The sequence below is a fragment of the Equus przewalskii genome, chromosome 15 (genome assembly GCF_037783145.1).
Source record: "Equus przewalskii isolate Varuska chromosome 15, EquPr2, whole genome shotgun sequence".
NCBI classification, from domain to species: Eukaryota; Metazoa; Chordata; class Mammalia; order Perissodactyla; family Equidae; genus Equus; species Equus przewalskii.
The window spans coordinates 39706915-39734849 of NC_091845.1; the positions used below are offsets into that span (position 1 = coordinate 39706915).

General features: G+C 37.9%; 1 protein-coding gene across 1 annotated transcript in view; it reads left to right on the top strand.

Annotated features, from left to right (window-relative positions):
- Positions 1-27935, top strand: part of PRKAR2A (protein kinase cAMP-dependent type II regulatory subunit alpha) — a 120239-nt gene that overhangs the window by 43793 nt on the left and 48511 nt on the right. The window contains exons 2-3 of the mRNA XM_070575447.1: positions 17730-17765; positions 27760-27812. Of these exons, the coding sequence (XP_070431548.1) occupies positions 17730-17765; positions 27760-27812 (89 nt within the window). The remainder of the gene's footprint in view (positions 1-17729; positions 17766-27759; positions 27813-27935) is intronic.

A 27935-nucleotide genomic window follows, 5' to 3' on the forward strand; every position in this document is an offset into this window, starting at 1 on the left:
GCAGAAGCAGAGAGCACAAACTCAACCACTTGGCCATTGGACTGGCCCCTTAAATTTATTTTAAATGAAAAAAGAACCCAGTTTTTTAAAAAATTGCTAATGCGTATCTTAGAAAAGTACTCAGTTTTGGCTTGGTTCATCAGTAAATTCTGATTAGTTTGAAACTACTAATATTTGGTAAACTGAGCTAGTCTCAGAATTATTCAATCAGGATTCCAGATACAGATTTCTAATTGTGGCTTTTAACTTCATTTAAAGAGATGTTTTAGGCATTTCAAGAAAGAAGATGCTGGGCCAGCCTGGTGGCGCAGTGGTTAAGTTCTCACGTTCCGCTTCTCGGCAGCCCGGGGCTTGCCGGCTTGGATCCTGGGTGTGGACATGGCACTGCTTGGCAAAAGCCATGCTGTAGGTAGGCGTCCCACGTATAAAGTAGAGGAAGATGGGCATGGATGTTAGCTCAGGGCCAGTCTTCCTCAGCAAAAAGAGGAGGATTGGTAGTAGTTAGCTCAGGGCTAATCTTCCTTAAAAAAAGAAAGAGGATGCTTTCACAAAGTTGCATGGATGTGAGTGTTACCCAGTTACCCTGCTAGAATCCCTGGGGTGATTCTGGATGTTATCTTTCCACAGCTACCTGTGTGGCTGAGAGAGCATGGGCTATGAAGCTAAGACTGCCTCCCACCCAGTCTGGTTCCACCTTTGTTAGTAGAGTGAGTTATTTAACCTTTCTTGCCTTAGATTCTTTATCTATTAAGTAGTACCTTATAAGGTTTTTGTGAGAATTAAATGACTTAATACCTATAAAGTGTTTAGGCCAGATCCTGGCACATAAATGTTAGATGTTGTTATTCCATCCCCACAGTTTCCAGGATTCTACTTCCTCTTGATAGGCAAAATTTGCTTTTGCTTCTGTATTGATTAGGATTTAGTATTGATTAGGATTGGGTTTGTCTGTGAGTGGCAGAAAATCTAATAGCACTTAAAGGAGGCCTGAAGTATAGTAGTCCAGAGACAGTAGGACAGGCAGCTTCATGAAGTTGCCAGGGATCTAAGTCATCCTATCCTGCTACTCTGCAACCCTATTTCTACTCTTTTTTAGAGTTGAAAGTCAAAAGATAATTGAAATTAAAATAGAAATAACAGCGTAACTGTGTTATTTGGAAAGATAAAGTAGATCTCGGAGAAATAACCAAAAGGGTTGATGTGGTTGCCTCCAGGGAACAGGAATTGAGGGTAAGGAGAGATGAATTTGGAGGACTGCTGTATTTTGTTGATGATGTTGTTCTCTTAGTTATGGCCGTAAGTACTATTTGGCTTTTATATTTATGACATGTAATAGTTTGATTGAAGACAAAATTTTTAGAAAACTAGGATTATATAATTCTGTGCTCATGCTTTTTTCACCTAATATATCTTGAAGGTCTCCCTATCAGTTCATATAGATCTATTGCATCCATTTTAATGGCTGTATAGAGGTTCATACTCTAGCTATACTAATATTTCTTTAATTTCTTTTTCTAGAAAGTTTTTATTTCCTTTTTTTTGCTGTTACATACAATGCTATAGTGATTATATGTGTGTATATATACACACACATGTATACGAGTGTGTATGTAATGTGTGTGTGTGCACGGGTACATATATGAATTTTGTTTAGAATTTATTCCTAGAAGTAGAATTGTTGCTAGGTAAAAGGCAGTTCACATTTAAAACTTTGACAGAAACTGCTAAATTGTCTTCCAAAATTTTAAGATCACTCTGGTAACTGTGCGGAAGATAGATTGATGTGGAGCAAGTTTGGCAGCGGGGCGGCAGTGGGAGGCTATTGCAGTCATCCAGGCAAGAAATGATGCACTTCAGATGGGGATAACAGTGGAGATGGAGAAAGGTAGACTGATTCAAGAAATAAAGTGAGAGGGAGATGGAGTTATTAATGAAGTAGACATGAATAATGATAGAAGGAAAGGAATCAAGGATGAGTCAGGTGGACCAATGACATCAAGTAGCGTTGCCACGTGAGATGAAACCTACTTGCCATGGCCAGACCAGATGACTTCATAGATACTTTGCAACTTTGACATTTTGTGATTTTGAAATCCATGACAGCACCCTCATTTATAGACTGAATGATACCCATATTGAATATCTCGCCTTTTATATTTTATCTGATTGACATTTGTGGAGTAAATGTTGAGTCCGTCACTAAACTGTGTAGAGGTTATCTTCTGTACATCTCTGGAATCTGTTTTCTTCTCATTTACCCTAAGCCACTACCTTCCTCCACCAGTTATAGAGTCAAAGTCATCTTTATAAAATCCAAAGTGTGATGACTCCCTTTGCTTCATTTCCTTTATATTTTAACAGGAGTGCTGTGTCCACAGCTGATCCACTCATGGGGAACATTTCCAAGTGATTATGTTCAATTACACCCTGTTTGGGGTGTCCAAATCCCCACCCTCTTCCCAGTGGTCTTGTCCGCTTATCGAGGAAGCAGAAGGCCTGCAAGTGGAGAATCGGTGGAGGAAAAGGGATAGATATTCTATACTGTAGGACTTTCTTGCCACTCCCTAGTTCTTGGATGGAGAGTTCTTTGTTTCCTTTTCTCCCAATTTATACTTCTTCCATTAAGCCTTGGATACTGTTCTCCATACTTCCTCCTTTGGTTTTGCAGTCACATCCAAGGGAATCTTTATGAGGTATTTTAATCTTTGTTCCTGCTCTCCTCCCCCAGCTGGAGGATACAGAAAATACATAGAAATAACCAGTTTGCTACTTCTAGATACTGCTTTGCTGCAGGATGGCTTCCAAAGTGGCCCTTGCTCATCTCTTCACCTTCATGTCTGTGCTCTTTTCCCACATTGGTTATATTCATGCCGTATATTCCTTTCCTTTCTGGAAACCACAGGCTTGCTCATTTTCCAACCCTACCGTACTTAGACTTAGACCTTTCTGTAGACCTGGGACCTTCCTTCCCTCTCTCTAGACCCTCCTCCTGTATGCTCACAGAGCACTCTATTCACCTGTGTTGTAATATGTATCACACGGTTATGATTATGATATGATTATTTGTGGTCACTCCTCAGCTAGCTTCTAAGATCTTTGTGGGGAGATACCATATCTCAATCACTTTTATTTCCCTGCTGGATAGCACAGTGCCTATCATTGAAGGGCTCAGTAATTATTTGTTGAATGAATGAATATGTGTTTGGTACCAACCAATATTGAGTGATTTTTATTTAGTTCAAGGATAGAGGAATTAGTGAATATGGAAGAACAATATAGAGGAAAATTGTGATTTTAGAGAAAGCTATTTTAATAATAGTTGAAAGCCAGGTTGCAAAAGCCTCAAAAAAAGAATGGTCATGGTACAGCATAGAGAGTATAGTCAATAATATTGTAATAACTTTACATGATGACAGAAGTTAAATAGACTTATTGTGGTGAGCATTTCGTAATACATATAAATATTGAATGACTATGTTGTACACCTGGAACTAATATAATATTGTATGTCAATTATACTTCAATAAAAAAGAAAAAAAGAATGATCAGCCCACAGAACACCTCATTTGAGGAGCTTGGTGTTTGTGGGAAGTGGCTGTGTGAATTATGTAATTAGAGGCCCTAGCAGGGTCGGATAAGAGTCTTTCCGTGGGTAGATAGTGGGAAGATGGATATCAAATGTTGGATGGACAAGAGACAAGGCTCAATGAGGTAGGCCTCATTATTAGCACAGGTTGACATATACTAGCAGAAACTACCATACCAAGGCAAATACACCATTGGAGCTTTTGTTTAAACTTTGATGATCGTGTACCTAGTTTAAGCAGCAGAAAGATTCTACAGAAAGAAAAAAAAAATGAAGAAAGAATAACATCTTTCCCTCTTCTGACTCACAGAGAAAGCAGAATGAATTTATATGTCATGGTGGATTTCTTTTCTTTTTTTAATTTGAGCCCACAGTGAGCCCTCTAGTTGACTGATTGGGTCTTAGAACCCTAAATGGGTTGCCCAGCACTTCTCTTGCCTCATTGAGTGGTCCTCTCCTGACACCCTGCTTCTCCCTCATCTGTGTTTCTAGGCACCCTGGGACATTTACACTCTCCTAAAAACTTTCTTGTCTTTGGGGCTTGTCTCAGGCTATCTGCCCAAGGCACACTTTCATCCCCTGACCTCTGGGGGCCTAGCACATCTGCCACCCACTGGTGGCAGCCCTTCCTGGCAATGGATGTGCCTTAACAGCTGCCTTGTATTCTACTGTTGAGATTTACTGTGCTATGCTATGTTACACTAGTCCCCCAAACAGAAGGCCCTCATTAATGCCCTGCTCCCATCATCTGCCTCTGCACACAGTCCGTGCTGCTAACATCCTACCAACCCAACTTTAAGCTGAATGTTACTGCTATTTGCCTTTTCAACAGTCATGGAATCTTGTGTCCTCCTGAGCTTTGCCCTGCCCTTGTTGTGTTTGGATTATGTTCTCCATGTTTTTATGCCATTTCTGCTACATTCATAGCGAAGATTCTGTTATCTTGTACATCACGTTTGAATTTAAATTAGGAGAGACTTTTGGAAATGTTTTCAAATTCTCTAGCATGTTCTTAATGTTATTCACCACATATAGTATTCTACCTGCTCCAAGAACCATGTTTTAATTTTCAGGGCATGTCAGCATTTAGCAGTTGTTTTTGTCAGGAATGATGAATTTTATTTTCCACTGAGATTGCATATGTTAGTGTTTTTGAGGCATATGTTTTCAGATCAGGTAACCTAAATTTTAAGTCTTTCTATTCCCTATGAGTATTTGTTTATGATAGAAAAAGAAGAACATTTTAGGCATTGTTTTCTGCTGGAAGATTTTCTCATTTTTGTTATATGCTGGTTAAATATTTTGTCTTATCCACGTAAAGTCTAATGTGCTCTGTTTTGAGCTCTCTAAGCACTGGTGAAATTAGAATAAGATGGTCTCTTTGACTGTTGTAGTCATTGATTGTATTCTCTGTGTGCCTTTGCTTGTATCTTGCTCCAGCTGCAGCTTTTCTTCTGACTTTATAAAAGTTTACAAGACATGTACTACTTAAAACCTAAATAACACATAGGTTTACCAGGCTGCATGTTATTACTCATTTTGTTTACCTTTTCGTCCACTCAGTCCTTCATTCAACCTAAATGTTTTAAATCTCTTTTGTTTTTAACTACGTTTTCCACTGCAAATCAACCTTTTTTTTTTTTCACTTTTGAACTCTTTCACAGTAACAGAGAATGCTTTAAGAATTTAAAAAATCATTTTGTCTTTTTTGTATGGTATATGAAAATAGTAATTTTAAATTTGCATTTTAAAATTTTTAGATCAGTATATTATGAAATAAATTTAGTGATTTTCAACAAATTGTTTAATTTACTCTTAAAGACTATTCATGCATTTAATTTACTTTGAATTAGTTATATAAAAACATGATTTGACAACAGAAAAAAAATGAAATTTTATCGTTTGATTTGAAGACCTACATTTAGATTGATCTTTTAAATATTTGTGAGAAAAAATGTCAGCCCTCCTGAACAGTTGGAAGAACGGTGAACTCCTAGAGTGACCACTTGGTAACACTTTACCATGCTTCCTTTATCTCTCACTTCCTCTTTATTCACACATGCACATGTGTACACTCACATACTTTGTAATGTCAATCTTTGTTGTACATGTATTTTTAAAAATTTTAAATTGTGGTCAAATACACAAATAAAATTTACCATTTTTAAGTTACAATTCATTGCCATTAAGTATATTCACAATGTTATGTGACCATCATCACTATCTCTAGAACTCTTTACGTATTGCAAAGTGAAACTCTGTACCCATTAAATAACTCCCCTCTCTGCCCTCCCACCAACTCCTGGCAACCACTATTCTACTTTCTATCTCTATGAATTTGACTACTCTAGGTACCTCATATAAGTGAAATGATACAGTATTTGTATTTTTGTGACTGACTCACTTAGCATAATATTTTCAAGATTCATCCATGTTGTAGCAAGTGTCAGAATTTCCTTCCTTTTAAAGGCTGAATAGGGGCCTGCCAGTGGTGCAGCAGTTAAGTTCGCATGTTCCGCTTCAGTGGCCTGGGGTTTGCTGGTTCGGATCCCTGGTGTAGACCTAGGCTGCCCACATATAAAGTAGAGGAAGATGGGCACAGATGTTAGCTCAGGGCCAGTCTTCCTCAGCAAAAAGAGGCGAATTGGCAGAGGGTGTTAGCTCAGGACTAATCTTCCTCAAAAAAATAAAATAAAGGCTGAATAATATCCCATTATATGTGTATACCACATTCTGTTTAATCTACTCATCCATCAGTGGACACTTGAGTTGCTTCCACCCTTTGGCTTTCCTGAATAATACTAGTATCCCTTTGAGACCCTGCTTTCAATTCTTTTGGATATATACCCATAAGTGGAATTACTGGACCATATGGTAATTCTATTTTTAATTTTTTTTTAAACCCCCCCCCCCGGTACATAGTTGTATATCTTAGTTGCAGATTCTTCCAGTTGTGGCATGTGGGACGCCGCCTCAATGTGGACTGACGAGCAGTGCCATGTTCTTGCCCAGGATCTGAACCAGTGAAACCCTGGGCCGCCGCAGTGGAGCGCAAGAACTTAACCACTCGGCCACGGGCTGGCCCCCTATTTTTAATTTTTTGAGGAACCATCTTGCTGTTTTCCACAACAGCTGCACCATTTTATATTCCCCCAAATAGTGCGCAATAGTTCCAATTTCTCCACATCTTTGCCAACATTTGTTTTCTTTTTTTTTTTAATAGTAACCATCCTAATGGGTGTGAAGTGGTATCTTATTGTGTTTTTGATTTGCATTTCCCTAATGATTAGTGACATTGAGAATCTTTTCATGTGCTTATTAGCCATTTGTATATTTTCTTTGGAGAAAAGTCTATTCTAGTCCTTTGCCCATCTTAAAAGCAGTCTTTTTTTTTTGTGGTTGAGTTGTAGGAGTTCTTTATTCTGGATGTAATAGATATATTATTTACAGATATTTTCTGCCATTCCATGGGTTGCCTTTTCACTCTGTTGATTTTGTCTTTTGATGCACAGTTTTAAATTTTGATGTAGTCCAATTTATCTATTTTTCCCTTTTTCCATATCCTTCTTGGTGTCATATCCAAGAAATCATTACTAAATGCAGTGTCATAAAATTTCCCCTATGTTTTCTTTTAAGAGTTTTTTAGTTTTAGCTCTTAATTTTACGTCTTTAGTCCATTTTGAGTTATTTTTTTTGCTGGGAAAGATTTGCCCTAAGCTAACATCTGTTGCCAATAGTCCCCTTTTATTTTTTTCCTCCCCAAAGCCCTAGTACATCGGTGTGTATTCTAGTTGTAAGTCCTTCTAGTTCTTCTATGTGAGCTGCCGCCATAGCATGGCTACTAACAGGCAAGTGGTGTGGTTCTGTACCCAGGAACCAAACCTGGGCCGCTGAAGCAGAGCACGCCGAACTTTAACCTCTAGGCCATTAGGGCTGGCTCATGAGTTAATTTTTATATATGGTAAAAGATAAGGGCCCAACTTTATTTTTTGCATGTGGAGATCTAGTTTTCCCAGCCCCATTTGTTGAAAAGACTGTCCTTTCCCCATTGAATGGTCTTGGCACTTTTATTGAAAATCAGTTCATATATGTGAGGGTTTATTTCTGTGCTCTCGATTCCATGGATCTATATGTCTACCCCTATGCCAGTACCACACTATTTTGATTATTCAAACAGGCTTTGTACTAAGTTTTGAAATCAGGAAGTGTGAGTCCTCCAACTTTGTTTTTTTTCCCCAAGATGATTTTAGCTAGTTAAGATCCCTTGAGATTCCATATGAATTTTAGGGTAGGTTTTTCTAATTCTGTAAAAAACACTGTTGGAATTTTGATAGGGATTGCATTGAATCTGTTTATTTCTTTGGGTAAATATTGTTGTCTTAGCAATATTGTCTTCCAGTCCATTAACATGAGATGTCTTTTTCATTTATTATGTCTTTTATTTTCCAGCTTTATATAGGTATAATTGACAAGTATGATTGTAGGATATTTAAAGTGTACAACATGATGATTTGATATACATATACATTGTGAGAAGATTATTTATGTCTTCTTTAATTTAATTTTCTCAGCAATGTTTTGTAGTTTTTAATGTACAAATCTTTCACCTCCTTGGTTAACTTTATTCCTAAATATTTTATTCTTTTTGATGCTGTTGTGAATGGATTTTTAAAAAATTTTCCTTTTTGGATGGTTCGTTGCAATTGTATAGAAATAGAATTTTGAGTGTTGATTTTATATCCTGCAGCTTTGCTGTATTCATTTATTAGGTCTAACAATGTTTTTGTGGATTTTTCAGGGTTTTCTATATATAAGATTGTGTCATTCTGCGAACAGAGATAATAGTACTTTTTCCTTTCCAATTTGGATGCCTTTTATTTCCTTTTCTTTCCTAATTGCTTTGGCTAGAACTTCTAGTAATATATTAAATAGAAGTGGCAAAGGCAGACATTCTATCTCATTCCTGATCTTAGGGAAAAAGCTTTCAATCTTTTACCATTGAGGATGGTGTTAGCTGTGGGTTTTTCATATATGGCTTTATCATGTTGAGGAAGTTCCCTTGTATTCTCAGTTTATTTATTTATTTATTTATTTATTTTGAGGAAGATTAGCTCTGAGCTAACGTCTGCTGCCAATCCTCCTCTTTTTGCTGAGGAAGACTGGCCCTGAGCTAACATCTGTGCCTATCTTCCTCTACTTTATATGTGGGACACCTACCACAGCATGGCTTGCCAAGTGGTGCCATGTCTGCACCCGGGATCTGAACGGGTGAACCCTGGGCCACTGAAGCAGAATGTGCACACTTAACTGCTGAGCCACCAGGCTGGCCCCTCAATTTTTTTTAAATCATGAAAGAGTGTTGAGTTTTGTTAAATGCTTTTTCTGCATCAAGATGATCATTTTTTTCCCTTCATTTTATTAACGTGGTGTATATTGCCTGATATTATTATGCTGAACCACCCTCCCCTTCCTGGGATAAATCCCACTTGGTCATGGTGTGTAATCCCTTTAACATTTTGCTGGATTTGGTGTGCTGGTATTTCTTTTGAGGATTTTCGTGTCTGTATTTGTAATGGATATTTCTTTTACTTGTATCTTTGTCTGGCTTTGGTATCAGAGTAATGCTGGCCTTATAAAATGAGTTAGGAAGTTTTCCCTCCTCTTCAATTTTTTGGAAGTGTGTGAGAAGGGCTGGTGTTAATTCTTTAAATATTTAGTAGAGTTTACCAGTGAAGACTGGTCCTGGGCTTTTCTTTGTTAGGAGGTTTTTGATTACCAATTCCATCTCCTTACTTGTTACAGGTTTGTTGCGATTTTTCTCTTTCTTCTTGAGTCACTTGGGAAGTTTGTGTATTTCTAGGAATTTGTCCATTTCATCTTGGTTATCCAATTTGTTGGATTACTATTTGTTATAACATTCTCTTATAATCCTTTTTTTTTTTTACTGTATATTCGACAGTAATGTTCCCACTTTTACTTCTGATTTTAGTAATTTGAATCTTCTCTTCTTTTTTCTTAGTTGAAGAACCAACTTTTAGTTTCATTGAGTTTTTTTTTTTATTGAGTTATTGATAGGTTACAATCTTGTGAAATTTCAATTGTACATTAATGTTTGTCAGTCATGTTGTAGGTGCACCACTTCACCCTTTGTGCCCACCCCCCACCCCACCTCTCCCCTGGTATCCACTAAACTGTTCTTAGTCCATAATTTTAAATTCCTCATATGAGTGGAGTCATACACAGATTATCTTTCTCTCACTGGCTTATTTCACTTAACATAATTCTTTCAAGGTCCATCCATGTTATTGCAAATGGAATGATTTTGTTCTGTTTTGCAGCTGAGTAGTATTCCATTGTATATATGTACCACATCTTCTTTATCCATTCGTCTGTTGCTGGACACTTAGGTTGCTTCCACGTCTTGGCTATTGTAAACAGTGCTGCAATAAACATTGGGGTGCATAGGACTTTTGGGATTGCTGACTTCAAGCTCTTTCGGTAAATACCCAGTAGTGGGATGGCTGGATCGTATGGTAGTTCTATTTTTAATTTTTTGAGGAATCTCCATACTGTTTTCCATAGTGGCTGCACCAGTTTGCATTCCCACCAGCAGTGTATGAGGGTTCCTTCTTCTCCGCAACCTCTCCAACATTTGTTGCTATTAGTTTTAGATATTTTTGTCATTCTAACGGGTGTAAGGTGATATCTTAGTGTAGTTTTGATTTGCATTTCCCTGATGATCAGCGATGATGAGCATCTTTTCATGTGCCTATTGGCCATCAGTATATCTTCTTTGGAGAAATGTCTGTTCATGTCTCCAGCCCATTTTTTGATTGGGTTGTTTGATGTTTTGTGGTTGAGTTGCAAGAGTTCTTTATATATTATGGATATTAAGCCTTTGTCAGATATATGACTTGCAAATATTTTTTCCCAGTTAGTGGGTTGGTTTTTGTTTCAATCCTGTTTTCATTTGCCTTGAAGAAGCTCTTTAGTCTGATGAAGTCCCATTTGTTTATTCTTTCTATTGTTTCCCTTCTCTGAGAAGGCATGGTGTCCGAAAAGATCCTTTTAATACTGATGTCAAAGAGTGTACTGCCTACGTTTTCTTCCAGAAGCCTTATGGTTTCAGGTCTCACCTTTAGGTCTTTAATCCATTTTGAGTTTATTTTGGTGAATGGTGAAAAAGAATGGTCAATTTTCATTCTTTTACATGTGGCTTTCCAGTTTTCCCAGCACCATTTGTTGAAAAGACTTTCTTTTCTCCGTTGTATGCCCTCAGCTCCTTTGTCAAAGATAAGCTGTCCATGGATGTGTGGTTTTATTTCTGGGCTTTCAATTCTGTTCCATTGATCTGTGCACCTGTTTTTGTACCAGTCCGATGCTGTTTTGATTACTGTAACTTTGTAGTATGTTTTGAAGTCAGGGATTGTGATGCCTCCCGTTTTGTTCTTTTTTCTCAGGATTGCTTTAGAAATTCGGGGTCTTTTGTTGCCCCATATGAATTTTAGGATTCTTTGTTCTAATTCTGTAAAGAATGTCATTGGGATTCCGATTGGGATGGCGTTGAATCTGTAGATTGCTTTAGGTAGAATGGACATTTTAACTATGTTTATTCTTCCAATCCATGTACATGGAATGTCTTTCCATCTCCTTATGTCGTCATCCAATTCTCTCAGAAAGGCCTTGTAATTTTCATTATATAGGTCCTTCACTTCCTTAGTTAAATTTACCCCAAGGTATTTTATTCTTTTTGTTGCGATTGTGAATGGTATTGTATTCTTGAGTTCTTTTTCTGTTGGTTCATTACTGGAGTATAGAAATGCTACTGATTTATGCAAATTGATTTTATACCCTGCAACTTTGCTGTAGTTGTTGATTACTTCTAACAGTTTTCCAATGGATTCTTTGGGGTTTTCTGTATATAAGATCATGTCGTCTGCAAACAACGAGAGTTTCACTTCTTCCCTCCCTATTTGGATTCCTTTCATTCCTTTTTCTTGCCTGATTGCTCTGGCCAGGACCTCCAGTACTATGTTAAATAAGAGTGGTGATAGAGGGCATCCTTGTCTCGTTCCTGTTTTCAGGGGGATGGGGTTCAGTTTTTGTCCGTTGAGTATGATGTTGGCTATGGGTTTGTTGTATATGGCCTTTATTATGTTGATGCAGTTTCCTTCTATGCCCATTTTGTTCAGAGTTTTTATCATAAATGGCTGTTGGATCTTGTCAAATGCCTTCTCTGCATCTATTGAGATGATCATGTGGTTTTTATTCCTCAGTTTGTTGATGTGGTGTATCACATTGATTGATTTGCAGATGTTGAACCAGCCCTTGTCCCTGGTATGAATCCCACCTGATCCTGATGTATGATTCTTTTGATGAATTGCTGAATTCTGGTTGCCAAAATTTTGTTTAGAATTTTTGCATCTATGTTCATCAGTGATATTGGCCTGTAGTTCTCTTTTTTCGAGGTGTCCTTGTCAGGTTTTGGTATCAGCATGATGTTGGCCTCATAGAATGTGTTAGGAAGTGTTCCATCTTCCCTAATTTTTTGGAATAGCTCTGAAAGTTTGGTAGAATTCCCCAGGAAAGCCATCTGGTCCTGGGGTTTTATTCTTTGGGATGTTTTTGATTGCTGTTTCAATCTCTTTCCTTGTGATTGGTCTGTTCAAATTGTCTGCCTCTTCTTGAGTGAGCTTTTTGAGATTGTAGGAGTCCAAGAATTTATCCATTTCCTCTAGGTTATCCATTCTGTTGGCATATAGTTTTTTGTAGTATTCTCTTATAATCTGTTGTATTTCTGCAGAGTCTGTTGTTATTTCTCCTCGCTCATTTCTGATTTTGTTTATTTGAGCTTTCTCCCTTTTTTTCTTTGTAAGTCTGGCTAGTGGTTTGTAAATTCTTTTTATCTTCTCAAAAAACCAGCTCTTTGTCTCATTGATCCTTTCTACTGCCTTTTTCGTTTCGATAGTATTTATTTCTGCTGTGATTTTTATTATTTCTCTCCTTCTGCTGACTTTGGGCTCCATTTGTTCTTTTTTCTCTAGTTCAGTTAGGTGTGCTTTAAGGTTGCTTATTTGGGATTTTTCTTGTTTGTTAAGATGTGCCTGTATTGCGATGAATTTTCCTCTTAATACAGCTTTTGCTGTATCCCATATGAGTTGGTATGGCATGCTATCATTTTCATTTGTTTCCAGGTATTTTTTTATTTCTTCTTTAATTTCTTCAGTGATCCATTGCTTGTTCAGTAGTGTGTTCTTTAGTCTCCACATCTTTGTGCCTTTCTCGGCTTTTTTCTTGTAATTAATTTCTAGCCTTATAGCACTATGATCTGAGAAGATGCTTGTTATTATTTCAATTTTTTTAAATTTGTAGAGGCTTGCCTTGTTTCCCAACATATGGTCTATCCTAGAGAATGTTCCATGTGCACTTGAGAAGAATGTGTATTCAGCTCTTTCAGGGTGGAGTGATCTATATATGTCTATTAAGTCCAATTGTTTTAGTTTTTCATTCAGCTCCACTATTTCCTTGTTGATTTTTTGTCTGGATGATCTGTCCATTGATGTGAGTGGGGTATTGAGGTCCCCTACTATTATTGTGTTGTTTTTGACATCTTCCTTTAGGTCTGTTAATAGTTGCTTTATGAATCTTGGTGCTCCTGTGTTGGGTGCATAGATATTTATAAGCGTTATTTCTTCTTGATGAAGTGTCCCTTTGATCATTATATATTGTCCCTCTGTGTCTCTCTTTACCTCTCTTATTTTGAAATCCACTTGGTCTGATATGAGAATTGCAACACCTGCCTTTTTTTCCTTGCTATTTGCTTGAAGTATTGTCCTCCACCCCTTCACCCTGAGTCTGTGTTTGTCCTTGGGGCTGAGGTGTGTTTCCTGGAGGCAACAAATTGTTGGATCGTGTTCTTTAATCCATTTTGCCACTCTGTGTCTTTTTATTGGAGAGTTCAATCCGTTCACATTGAGAGTGATTATTGATGCATGTGGACTTAATGCTGTCAATCTGTCGCTCATTATCTTGTTTTCCTGTGTTTCTTTTCCTGTGTGCTTTAGACTACCCATTTAATACTGCAATTTCTTATGCTGGGTTTCTTAGATTTTTCCTTATCTATGATTTGTGACTCTGTTCTGTACTTTATTTTAGTGTCTACCTTGAAGTTTGTATTTAGAATCTCGTGTATAATATAATCTATTCTCTGGTGGTCTCTTACCTACTTGACCAATACTGATTTAGACCCTTTGCTCTTCCCCTCCTAAATAATTATTTTCATTTTTTATTCCAACTCGTCTTAGTAATTTGTAGTTAGAGTGCTAAGATCGTCCTTGTTTTTGTAGTTTCCTTACTTTTACCCTAATGCTATAATTGAATATTTGCTATCCTGTTCTGGTTCTATCCATCGGTCTCCCTAGTCTGTGGATTGTGTCCCCTTTCTCCCTTTTTTCTTTTTTCAAGTATGAGAGCCTTCTTGAGGATTTCTTGTAATGGAGGGCTTTTAGTTACAAATTCCCTTAACTTTTGTTTGTCTGGAAAAGATTTAATTTCTCCCTCGTATCTGAAGGAAATTCTTGCTGGATCGAGTATTCTTGGCTGAAGGTTTTTATCCTTTAAAGCTTTGAATATATCACTCCATTCTCTCCTAGCTTGTAGGGTTTCTGTAGAGAAATCCGCTGACAGTCTGATAGGGGCTCCTTTATAGGTTATTCTCTTTTTTTTCCTTACTTCCCTGAGTATTCTCTCCTTATCATTCCTATTTGCCAACTTTACTATTATGTGCCTTGCGGTAGGTCTTTTTACATTGACAAATCTAGGAGATCTAAAACCCTCCTCTACACACATTTCTCTGTTGATCCCTAGATTTGGGAAGTTCTCTTCAATAATTTCATTAAGCACACTTTCTGGTCCATTTTCCTTTTCCATATTCTCGGGAATTCCTATGATCCTTATGTTCTTATTCCTCATTGAATCCATTATCTCTCGGAGATTTTCCTCATTTTTTTTAATTCTTAGTTCTCTTTCTTCCTCTGTCTGGCGCCATTCAGCCTGTCTGTCCTCGATTATGCTAATTTTCTCCTCTATGTTGTCTACACGGGCATTCAGGGAATCCGTATTCTGTTTTATTTGGTCCATTGTGTTTTTCATCTCAAGTAATTCTGTTTGATTCTTCTTTATGATTTCAATCTCTTTTGTGAATTAACTCCAGAACTCGGCTTGTTTCTCTATCTTTCTCTCTACCTCATTGAGTTTTTTGATTATAGCTGCTCTGAATTCATTATCACTTAGTTTACCTAATTCCAAGTCCTCAGGACTTAATTCTGTGTTTTTATTGTTTTCCTTCTGGTCTGGGTCTTTTATAAATTGCTGGATGGTAGAGGAGCGGATTTTTCTCTTGGTGGTAGAATTCAGTTGCAGTTACAGCCTGTCGCCACTAGATGGGGGTCAAGAGCAGCGTGTTAGCTCTCCGCCTTGGGTCAAGATCGCTGCGCCCAGTGGCTTTGCTGGGGGGGAGGGGCTGTTACTCACACGCGCCGGTCTGGGTTCAGATCAGTTCTGTTCTCTGGTCTCCCAAGGGCCTTGATTTATAGGGTCCCCGCCAACGGAAGCTTTCCCCCTGTCAGTGGGTCTCCACTGAATCAGCGGCAGGAGTCCTGGATGATCCCCCGTCACGCGGCCCCTCCCCCACTCCTTCCCCACCCACGCCGCAGGAATCGCAGACTCTAGGGGACGGAGCGATGTTCTCTCCCACCGTTCCAGCACCTCCGAAGGTGTAAAGCAAGGTTTATGATCTCCGCCTTCTTGGTATTGTAGGTCTCTAACGAGCTGGCATTATGTTTATTCTCTGAAATTCAGTTCTTCCAATCTTTTGTTGTATTTCGGAGGGGAGAGAATCCCGGGTCAGCTCACCCTGACATTTTGCTCCCCGTTTCATTGAGTTTTGTATTATTTTTCTATGCTCTATTTTATAGTTTATCTCCACTCTGAATTTTCTTCTTTCTGCTAGCTTTGTGTTTAGTTTGCTCTTTTCTTTTCTACTTAAGATATGCAGTTAGATTATTAATTTGAGATCTTTCTTCTTTTTAAATGTAGGCATTTACAGCTATAAAATTTCCTCTTAGCACTGCTTTCAGTGTATCCCATAAGTTTTGGTATATCGTACTTTTGTTTTCACTTGTCTCAAAGTATTTTCTAATTTCCCTTGTGATTTACATCTATACATTTCTGTCTTTTTTTTTTGCTGAGGAAGATTCATCCTGAGCTAATGTCTATTGCCAGTTTTCCTCTTTTTGCTGAGGAAGATTCACCCTGAGCTAACATCTGTAGCCAGTCTTCCTCTTTTTGTATGTGAGCCACTACCACAGCATGGCCACTGACAGACCAGTGGTGTAGATCTGCATCTGGGAACTGAACCCAGGCCACTGAAGTGGAGCATGCCAAACTTAGCCACTAGGCCACTGGGGCTGGCCCTACATCTGTCTATACATTTAAATCAATATTGTTGTGGTAGGTTGTTGATAGTGACATTTTTAAATGATTTTTCCAGCATTTTTAGATGTTATGTACTGAGAGAGGATGCCTTGCATTACAGTTTTTAATTTCAATGACTAAGGTTTGGTTTTTTCCTCATATCTCAAGCTTATTTTCAATTCTCCATGGTTGTTTTTGGTTGTATCTTATCCTTTTCTTTATGCTTTTGTTTCCTTCTTCTATGTTCTTAATTATTTTAAACGTGCTGTTCTTATTTTATAACAATTCTGTAATCTTGATATCTGACCCTTTGTTTGAGGTTTCCCTTCATAGCACTGATGCTAAATTGTTTTATTGTGTGTTTTATAATTTTAGGTTATACACTAATGTTTAGTGGAGCTTTATGGAAATCCCATGAGGCCTGGATTGAGGGTTTAAGCTGGTATACATTTCATCTGTCAACCTGAGTGACAGGCATGTGTGTTTTAAATGATCAAAGCAAACTCTATCACACTCCTCAAGCTAGAGTGCAAGCTCTATGAAATCAGGGGTCTTTGTTTTGTTTACTCTTATCTCCCCAATTGTCTAGTATAGGGCATGGCACATACTAGGTACCCTACCTGTACTTTTTGAACTGAATTTATCATCTTTCTTTTCTGGTGGGTGGATTAATTTTGACTAATCCACTCTTTCTTTGAGGAAGTAGTGAGGCACTATTGTAGGTACTTTCTATCAGTAATGCCTGGGGTTTTCTTTGGAATTTTTGCAAGTTTGTTCCAGTAACATGACCTTGATCCCATGCTATGCAAAAAGATAATTCTAGTCTTATCATGATGAATGGTCATTTGCCTCCATCCTGGGCCTCTTCTTGTTTCAGAGGCCTCACATTAGTTGAATTTGGCTCTCTGAGCCATCTTCAATTTGTTTTTCATTAATCTTCAAATTTCTCTTTTTTTTGGAGGATGAGAAGGTGTATTTTATTTTATTTTTTAATAAAAATAATCAGATTAAGCTTTGAAGGTAAAGAAATAAAGCCTTATTCCAATGATATGGTTTAGTAGTGAGAATTTAGATAACCATTAAATATAAGGAATGATAAATGATAAATGGAAATTAGCCAAGAGAAAAATTTTGTATTTTTTTCAACCTAAAGACATCTGGTACATTTTTCTGATTAATACACTGACCGTGGGCAGGAGAAAACCCAGTCGTATTGAGGGAGAGTATAACTGAATGGTTAATTTATTTTTCATTTTAGTGCAATACTCATTAAATTATTTTAAAATGAAATTTAAATGATATTTTCTAACAGGTCTTCAGATTATTCTTGAAGACTGTTAAAGAAGAAAATTTAACTATATCCTAACATTAGCAATAAATTTGGTAGACTTCTTCATTTGGTATGATGCAAATTAGATGGAACATGGATGTAAGCAGAAATAAAATTGCCACCTTGAGTTATAAAGAGCTTGTTTTCAAAGAGGTGTATTGTTCTCTATGTTGTCTTTATATGATCATCTTGATCTACTCTGTGGTTGATTATAGAAGATTATGAATTGACCCACCACTTGGTATTGAGGTGCTTTGTCAAACATCTTTCCAAAAAGGGAGAGTAAAAATGGGTTCATGAGACATGACAACTAAATGTTGCTTCTTCTTTGTATTGCAGTTCCAGTTCCTAGCAGATTTGATCGACGAGTATCAGGTATGTGTTCTTTTTCATAACATACTGCTAAAATACTATTTTAAGATAGGATTATCTTAAATAAAAATAAACTGACCTTTTTAATTAAAAGATAAATTACCAGCACTAAAGAACATTATAAAAATTACCTGTGATTCCTTCATTCTGTTTCATTTTAAGTTCTGAGTATTTTTATATTGCTGTAGTTTTTCTCATTTATGTCATTAATATTTTTCCATGTGTTCATAATTATGGCTGCTTTTCCTATTACTATTTCTGGTGTTCTAGATTATGCTGCCATTAACTTCTTGCATATGTTTTGAGCCACTTAAATTATTTCCTCAGTTATAGTACGAGGAATGGCATTCTCTGGTCAGAAACTAAACATTGCCATGGCTTTCTCTGTGTGTTATTTTCTAGAGATGGTCTACAAAAGAGGTTGCAGGGAGAAAGACACCTTGCAAAGGCCTGTTTTCCACCACGATTTCACTAATATGGACAGTGCCTACTCCTTTTATTTAGATGTAAAATAGTACCTCAGATTGTTTTATTTTGGCATTCCTTTGATTATTAACAAAAATGAGCATTTTTCAAATATGAGAAGTCTATTTTTATTTTCTTGTATGAGACTAGTTTGGTAATATTTTTACCTTTTATCTAGTATGGTCTAGATTCTTTTTTATAAGTTTGAGTAAATTTCTCTCATGACTTTTAATCTTTTGAAATTTTTAATGCAAAATTTTCCAGGTTGGTTATGCTACTTATTATAGTTTTACTATTTTTTATTGACTCAAAATTTTAAAGTATGCTTTTTTGTTTGTTTGTTTGTTTTGGTGAGGAAGATTGGCCCTGAGCTAACATTTGTTGCCAATCTTCCTCTTTTTTTTTCTTTCTCCCCAAAATCCCAGTACATAGTTGTATATCCTAGTTCTAGGTCATTCTAGTTCTTCTATGTGGGATGCTGCCACAGCATGGCTTGATGAGTGGTAAGTAGGTGTGCTCCCAGGATCTGAACTGGCAAACCCCACGCCACTGAAGCAGAGCATGCAAACTTAACCACTCAGCCACGGGGCCTGCCCCTGACTCAAAAATTTTAATATGTGACTGGTACCTTGGACACTGCCTGGCACATAGCAGGCAGTTAGTAAATACTTATTGAATATATACATCCTCTACTTTTTTTTCATGATTGCTCCTAGGCTGAGAAGGTCCCTCTCTTTTCATACAGCTGATAAATATGTTTTCTGAAAGTTTTTCTTATAATTAAAATGTTTGACTTTTGATACATCTAGAATTTATTTGGTTGTACAATTGGGATGTTAATGTATTTCATAATTGCTCTGCGAGCTGTGTGTATCACTTCTTCTTTCACATGCCCTTGTTTTAGGAAGGTTTCTTGCTTTTAACTTGTCTTATGGGGGCCGGCCCAGTGGTGCAGCAGTTAAGTGCACATGTTCTGCTTTGGCAGCCCGGGGTTCGCTGGTTCAACTCCCAGGTGCAGACATGGCACCGCTTGGCAAGCCATGCTGTGGCAGGCATCCTACATATAAAGTAGAGGAATATGGGCACGGATATTAGCTCAGGTCCAGTCTTCCTCAGCAAAAAGAGGAGGATTGGCAGTTCATGTTAGCTCAGGGCTAATCTTCCTAAAAAAAAAAAATTGTCTAATGATTTAAGAGCTGATAAGGCTCGGAATTCCTTTTCTGTCCCTCTGTCCTTTTCTTTGAGAAGATCTGTTCAATTATGTTTTCAGAACCAAAGTCTGTTGAAAGGAGATTGAAGAATATGTCCTTATGTATAGAGAGTCATTTACAGAGAGGAAATAGAGTAGGGATTAAGGTTGTGCCAGACTCAAGAGGTATTGTCTCTCATGTCTATTCATCCCTGCCCTGCACACCTTTTTTCCCAAAAGATTAGTAATATCCCTTGACATCTATAGGACAGATCTGGGAGATGGAGAGTACAGTAACATCTCCTCCAGAGATCACAGATGGTGTTAACAGTTCACAAATTGCCTCTTGAGCTTTCTGTCAGTGTAATTCAGTCCTTGAACTCTTTGGAAGACTCAGACAAGTGCATGGTATCGTCATTCTCCATTGAGATTTTGCAATCTTATTGAAGATTTAAAACTATTTGATTCAAATGTTAAGTGAAAATAAAAGATTTTTAAAAGAATCCAAAATGGTTATGCATGAGAGGAAAAAGCCTGTAGCAATAGCCAATATTTTTTGAGTGCAGATATGTGTTAGGTACACAGTTTTAAGGTCTTTCTCAATGCCTGCCTTGTATTGTTGAATATAACCCTCACATTAAAACTATGAAGTACATGCCATTGTATAGATGGCAAACTGGAAGCAAAGCAGAGGTTAAGTAACTTGAAACAGTCGAGGTGATAATGTGCCCAAAGGCAACATGGGTCCTAAGTACTACCCTTCCTATCTCTAAGGACCCTTTCTTGTACCGTCTGGAACTCTTGGTCAGTCTTCAGCTAAATCCCCTAAATTCTTCGCCTCTTCTCTGAGTGCAGCTTTCATCTTGCTGCTCTGGCTGAAGCTTGGCTTGCCTGCAGGCTTCTCAAATGATGGCTCTTTTCTCTTCCATCTTCTTTGTAACACTGATAGGAGATGAGTCAATGTCTCTATTGCTCCTCACTGCCGCTTCCAGACCATTCTCTCTCCTTCCTCAGACCTCACATTATTATATTCTATCAGCCACTGTCCAACCTTGTTTCAGTCATCTAATAATCCTCGGGTTGTTCCTTCTTATTTCCACATAGTCCTTCCAATGTTTAGCCCATCCCTTCCTTGACCTCCTCTCCTCCAAGGATCTTGTCTTCCACCCCACTTCAGCCACTTACTCCCATGGTTGTACTCTCATATGACAAGCATGACAACTCTTCATGCTCTAAATCAATGATCCCCGTCTCCTACCACTACCTGGTGTGTTCTGTGCTCCTTTGCTGTCCTACTCCAACCCTGACAACTGATTGATCCTGCCTCCTTTTTTGCTATTCTTCACTTCTTTACTCACCTTAAAATCTTCGATCAGTGATTAGCGTCACATCTTGGCACATACCCCTCAACTTGCTTTTCCTTTTTTGCTTGCTTGGCTAAACCATACTCTGGTTAAGCCCACCTCTCTGCTTAGGATATGTCTACATCACAGCTGTACTTGATTTAAGGAAAATACACAGCCCTGTTGACTGATCTTACTTTCTGTTTATAATCGTTAACTTCTAGTAGGCTCTTGATGCCAGCAATCATACTGTGTGTCCATGCTTCTCTCACTCTCCTTTTCTCCTAGATAAGTCTTTCATACCTTCTCTCCCCCAAAACTTATACCTCCTTCCCATTCTCATTCCTAGGAGATGTTCTTATTCTCTATTTAACTAAGGAAATAGAAGCAACAGAAGAGAATTTCCGTAGACTCCCACCACCACATCTATCCTTCCTCACCTGCCTATGAGACCAGTGTCTACCTATACACTAGATCTCATCCCTTCATCCTTCCAACAGTTACCTCTGCTTTATCTTGTATAGTCTTTATCCTTCAATTGGATTATTCTTCTCAGCAAAGAAACATTGTTGGCTCTCCCTTCTTAAAAAATACAACTTTTTTTAACCACTCTTCCTTTTCCAGCCACCACCCTTTTTCTGTCCATATCTTTACAGGAAAACCCCTTGAAAGAGTAGTCCATATTTGTTGTTTCTAGTTTCTCTTCTTCTGTTCTCTCTCGAGCCCATTCTAATCAGACTTTTGCTTCCATATCTCACCAAAATTATCTTTGTGGATTGCTTACTCAAATTCTTCAGACCTTTTGAGAGACACCTTCTCACTTAGACCTTCAGTAAGGCCTATGTAAAATCCTCTCCCTTCCCAACACACACACGCACACTACCTAGCTCCCTCACTTTATTTTCTCCTTAGTGCCTGCTCTATCTGTCATCTACCAATCTATCTATCTATCTATCTATCTATCTGTTTATCTCTTTTAGCTTTTTATCCTATTTATTATCTAGTTCCCTATATTAGAGTATAAGTTCCAATTGGGCAGGGAATTTTGTCTGTTTTGTTTATTGATGTATAGTTAACACTTAGAACAGTGTCAATAAATATGGATAGATGAATGGAAGGAAGGAACAACAGAAGGGATCAGGAATCAGGAGGAGAAATTAGGCTAAAAAAAATCAAGAAACACTTCTTGGAGGGAGGCAGAAATTGCACTGGAAGTTGAAAAACATGGTTACTATTTGGCTAGTACCAAGAAGGATGCATTTTAGGTGGTAGAATGCCTTAAGACTCGAAGGAGAATGAACTGGGCCTGGCTACTCTGGCTGTAGGGGAGGAGATAAGATAATATTGGAAAGAGAGGTGAGGATTGGGGCTCCTGATGTGATCCAAAGACTTCAACAAAAACCAGTTGTGTGAGGATATGTGCTGTGTCAAAGACTGCAGAAGAGACTCAACAACTCAGGGTATCTGACTGAATAATAATCTGGAATGTAAAGCAGCATAGGAGAGCCAGCAGTTGTTGAGTGTCTCCTGTGAGCCCGGCCCTGTGTTTTAAATATCACCTTCTGTTATTAACCCTTTACATGGTTCTTGTATTGTTATCACCTCTTACCCCTGAAGAGACCAAGGATTGGAGACATTGAGAAATAGCAGGTGAGGGCTAGCTGGATCCAAGCTTAGACCCCAGTGTGTGTATCTTCAAAGATGGGCTCTTCCCGTTCTTGATGCTGCCTCTCCCTTGCAAAGCACTACAATTGGAATTGAAAAGCTGTGCCTTCCAGGTTCCAAGTTCTAGCAGAACAGTCCCTCTACATCAAGTGATAAATACATCAAATGAAGAGAGTTCATAAATTCTTTAAAGGCAAGCTTTCTTGAAATAGTCCTAAATTAGTGTTAACTGTCTTTGAGTTAGAAATGTTAGTCTGATTCTGTTAATTAAAGAACTTCATCTGAAAAAAACCCCTTTCATTTATTAAATATGTGTTGAAGCTTCAAAGTACATTAATCAGAAATTTGTGTGTTGGCATCATGCCACATTTAGGCAGGGAGTATCTGACTCTAGTGATGAGTGTGATACAGTCAACAGTGCAGTCTACGAGAATCTGATGCCACGTCAGTCACACATTTCTGCATGACAGGTTCTCTTCACCAGATATCCATGCCTTTTAGGGCTTACATGCTTGCAATGTACTTAAATACTTATTTTGTCTATATCCTTTCACAGTATTCAGTATTTTTTCCATCTATAGCTATCTTCAGCTGAAATATTACTAAGCATTGCTTAAAATAACTTAGAAACCCATTGTTATAGACTAAATTGTGTCCCCCTCAAATTGATATTTTGAGGCCAAACCCCAATGTGATGATATTTAGAGATAGGGCTTTTAAAGAGGTAATTAAAATTAGATGAGGTCATGAGGGTGGGACCCTAATCTAATAGGATTGGTGTCCTTATAAGAAGAAGAGACACCAAGAGTGCACTCACAGAGAAAAGGCCTTGTGAGGACACAGTGAGAATGCAGCTATCTGCAAGCCAAGGAAAGAGCCTCAGGAGAAACAAAACCTGCCAATACCGTGATCTTTCTTCCAACCTCCAGAACTGTGAGGAAATAAATTTCTGTTGTTTAAGCCACCCAGTCTGTGGCACTTTGTTATGGCAGCCCAAGCTGACAAATACACCTAGGCTATATCAACTCTACGTGGGAGCTGGCAGGGTAGCACAGGACTTCAGGCCTGTGACTGGAATCTGTGCTCATTTCTTTGTAGAAATGAAAGGGTTGTCTCTCACAAGCGCATTTTAATGATTCACTTTCTGGATGAAGGAAGCGCTGTTAAAGTTTGGGAAAAGAAATTGTGCTGGATAATCTATTGTTACTTTATACGGTTTCATTTTACTGACTAGTGACATCTGCTGGAGAACTGGGGCAAAATCAATTCCCTCAAGGGACTGTGCTGGACTTTTAGGTTTTCGTTTTCAGTAGGTCTTGAGCATCTCATGACACTCAGTGTAGTTCTTGAGGCTACATAGGAATCACACAGACTCTGGGCCTCCCCCAGGCAACTTGTACACTGACTAAGCTCCCTGATGTTTAGAACCATAAGGGGCAACAATCACATAGCATGTAAAAATGGATTTTTATATAGAAAATGAGAAAAAGTAATTTGGGATCAGAACCAGGAACAAAGAGAGAGGTTGGATGTAAATAGAAGAAGAGGGCAAAGAAAGATGAGTCCAGAGTTCAAAAGAAAAGGGAAAAAATTCAAAACCAGTTTGAAAAATAAAGACAATGTTTTTTCTACAAATAGAAGTATAATTTTAATTAAAATAACTACTTTTGTTTAAATCATAGTGCTGTACTTTAAGAATTGAAGACTATGACATTTGCTGCCTCAGTTACATTAATGTCTAAAAATATAAAAATGAGCTAAATTGCTAAAATACTTTCCTCTAAAATCAGAGGAAAAGCAAGCCTGGAAATAAGCTAGCCCAAAACTAAGTGTCATTATCGGTAAAATCTTGTCAGTCTCATCATTGAAGACTTATTATTTTAAACTTTCTAATTGAAAATTTTCATACATATGCAAAAGTACAGGAAGTTAGTATAATAATACCAATGTACCCATCTATCTCCAAAGTGAGGGCTTTTTAAATGTATTTTTCTAAGAAGACTTTGGTGGGGGTGGGGGTGTGTGTGAGGAAGATTGGTCCTGAGCTAACATCTGTGCAGATCTTCCTCTATTTTATTTGGGATGCTGCCACAGCATGGCTTGATGAGTGGTGCTAGGTCTGCGCCCGGCATCTGAACCTGCAAACCCCCAGCTGCCGAAGCAGAGTGTGCAAACTTAACCACTGTGCCACCAGACCGACCCCTAAGAAGACATTTTGAAGTCCTAGACCAAGGAGTAGCAATTGGAGTAGACTGAAAAAAGGTCGAATATGAGAATATTTCTGAAGTAGAATTTGATGTATTCATTGGATGAGAGGTGAAAGAAGGAAGTCATGGTGAATTCCAAATTTCTAGTTTAGAAAACTGGGCTAATAGTAACAAAATGAATCGAGAGCACAGAGAACCAAGAGGCTCACAATTTAAACATCATGTCTGGTTAGCTGCCCTCAATGCTTGAGGGTCTTCAGTCTCCTACTAAAATACCTATGAAGATTCAAAAAGTGGCAGCAGTAATGTCTAGGAACTCAGGAAGGAGTCTGCCTTAATCTGTAGGACGGATCGGAGATAAACACATCCTGACCTCATCTTATGGAAACAGGAATGGCTTGGAGAAAGATAGTCATTATCTACATCCCGCTTGTCACTTCCCTGGTTTAGCTACCCAAAGCCTTCACTAGCCAGGGACTGGGTAGCCCTTTCTGCAGAATATTACCTGATACTGTTCTAGGGACTAGAATGGTATCTGTCATCTTATTCCCTTCTCCGTAATTTTTCTCTATCTATTTAAGGATACTGGGTTCCTATTGGACAGGCAGAGTATTGATGGCATTACAGCACAGGAGACGTCGTCCACACAAGTAGAATACTGTAGGCAGGGCAGGGAAGGGAGTCCTATCTATAGGACATGTTGGCAGTCACTATTTCTCAGGTATTCCATTAGTTCAGAGAATCAATGAGGAAGGAGAAACTGGGATGCAGCTAGACCAGGGCTCCACTGGGTAAGTGTCTCCAAGAAACCAGGAATTAAATTGAAAGCAATATGTATCGGCTTATCCTCTAGTTTTAGATATATAGAGTTTTTTTAGCCATCACACAAATGAATTGAGTGTAGGATCAAGAACCATTTATATTCCTTGCCTACTAACAAACAAGAAATAAACCCTAACAAACAATATAGGGCCTATGAATGAATTTAGCCGATTAAGGATAAATGAGGTATGAAGATTAGAAAAGTTCACTACAAAATGATCATAAAGTGCAGAAAGTCATTGCCTTTATGAATTCTGAGTAAAAAGCCAAGGAAAGAATAGACTGAGATGAAAAGGGAAATGGGTATGGTAAGGAAAGAGTATTTGTGGTTGCATGCGGTCAAGTCAGCTCTGACTCCTGGTGACCTTATGAATGAGTGATACCCACAATGTCCTGTCCTCAACAGCCCTACTCAGCTTCTGTAGACTCATGCCTGTGGCTTCCTTTATGGAAACAGTCCATCTCATATTTGGTCTTCCTCTTTTCCTGCTGCCTTCTATTTTTCCCTGCACTAATGCTGACAACAAGGAAAGACTATAAGGGAACTAAACTCAATAAGCAGGAATTAATACACAGAGAAGGCAAAAAAAGCGAAGTAAAATTGTTACGGGCAAAATCTGTGATGAAGGGCAGCCTTGAAGAAAGGACAGTTCTTGAAAGAACTGAGTTAGAGAGTAGAACCAAGATAATAATAATATTCCTGAAAACCAGAGCAAATGGAACAGAAGTGATAATACTAATGGTTCAAAGAGTTGGCATTTACTTCATCCTTTCTGTGTCCCAGGCACTTGTCTATTTGAATCTTTATGACAGTCCTCAGAGGGAGAATCACTACTGTTAGCTCCGTTATGTAGAAGAGAAGATGGAGATTTGCAGTAAATCACCCTAGGTCACATGGCCATTGCAGATAATTAAGGATTTATTAGAATAAAAATTTCCCCAGCTGTAGTGGCTGTATTATGAAGAAGAAACAGGTTTGCTACATTCTGGGCACCACCAGTGATCACATCTAGATCATTCTTGGCAAAACAGTTTTGTTAGTGAGTACACTAACTTTTTTATTCCCCAAATAATTCGTTGTCTCTTTGCCACTAACACCTAAGGGTAAGATTTTTAAATCACGACTTGTACTGGCATCTCCAATTCTAATCCTTCTTTTCTTCCATATTTGTATCTCTCTTCTTCCCAGTAAAAAACACCTGTGTGTTTACTTATTTACTTACTACTGTAATACACACAGAAGAGTTTCAGAATTGCTCTACCACTACCAACAGCAGTTCTTTTTTTGTTGTTGGAATATATCCCACTCAGGGTGGACGGTCAGAGTACTGTGTTCAGAAACTACTTAAAATAACTCTCGTTTCCTTCTCTGTGGTTATGTTATCAACTTATGGGTGATTAATTACTTTCTGGTTTATCTTGTTTCCTTTTGGAAAAATAAAAGGGTAAAAAAGTTTTTTTATGTATATATTCGTATTTGTATATTTACCCCCCCACCCCCATTCTTAGCTCTCCTTCTTTCTCATGAAAGTCCTTTCTTATGGAAGGGATGGCATACTAGGTATACTCTTCTTCACCTCGCTTTTTTTTTTTGCTTTTTTCCCCCTAGAACTCACTATCTATCAGCCCATGGAGACTTTCCTTATTCTTTGTTACAGCTATGTTATTCAAATGGGTACTTATGTCATTTCTGATATTTTGCTATTATAAACAGTTGTGCACTGAATATTTTTTAAGTCTTTGAATTACGACAAAGACAAGTCCTGCAGACAATTAGTACAGAGGTTACCTACAAAGAAAATCAGGTTGGTTTTAGATTTATATAATATTGTATGAAGAAAAGAGCTTGACGTAGGGTATTTATTTTGTTTAAAATTCCTTCTTATTTTTAAGTCATTCATGTACATAATGATGTTAAGCTATTTTAGTTCTTTTCGTAATTACTGCATATGTTTATATTGCATACATTGTACCTTCTAGTTTTCCACACCTGCTTTGTAATTCAGTAGACACACTACCTCCTTGCTTGTCCTTGCCACTACAAAAGGATTTAGTAGATGATATATTTATCATCTTTCTCCTATCTGGGACTACAAATCCCTAGAGAGCTAGCTTTTCAGCACCTAAAAGTATGCCTGGCATTAGTAGGTTCTTAATATATTTGTTAGTTGAAAGAAGGGATTAGAAAAATCATCACAGCTTTAGAAAACAGTGACTAAAAGAAAATTGTTTACTTCCTATTTTTCTAGTAAAAGCACACATCTATTTTATTCATTTTTCTCTTTATTTTTTCTCTCCAAATTTAGTCTGTGCTGAGACCTATAATCCTGATGAGGAGGAGGAAGATACTGATCCAAGGGTAAGAACTGCAGCAGAGGTGTTAGGTAGAATTGTTTTATTCCCCACTCACTCCCTTCTTCCTCAACACATCAGATCTAATCATGCTGATAATTAGAATAAATGCAAATTAAAATCTCAGCCA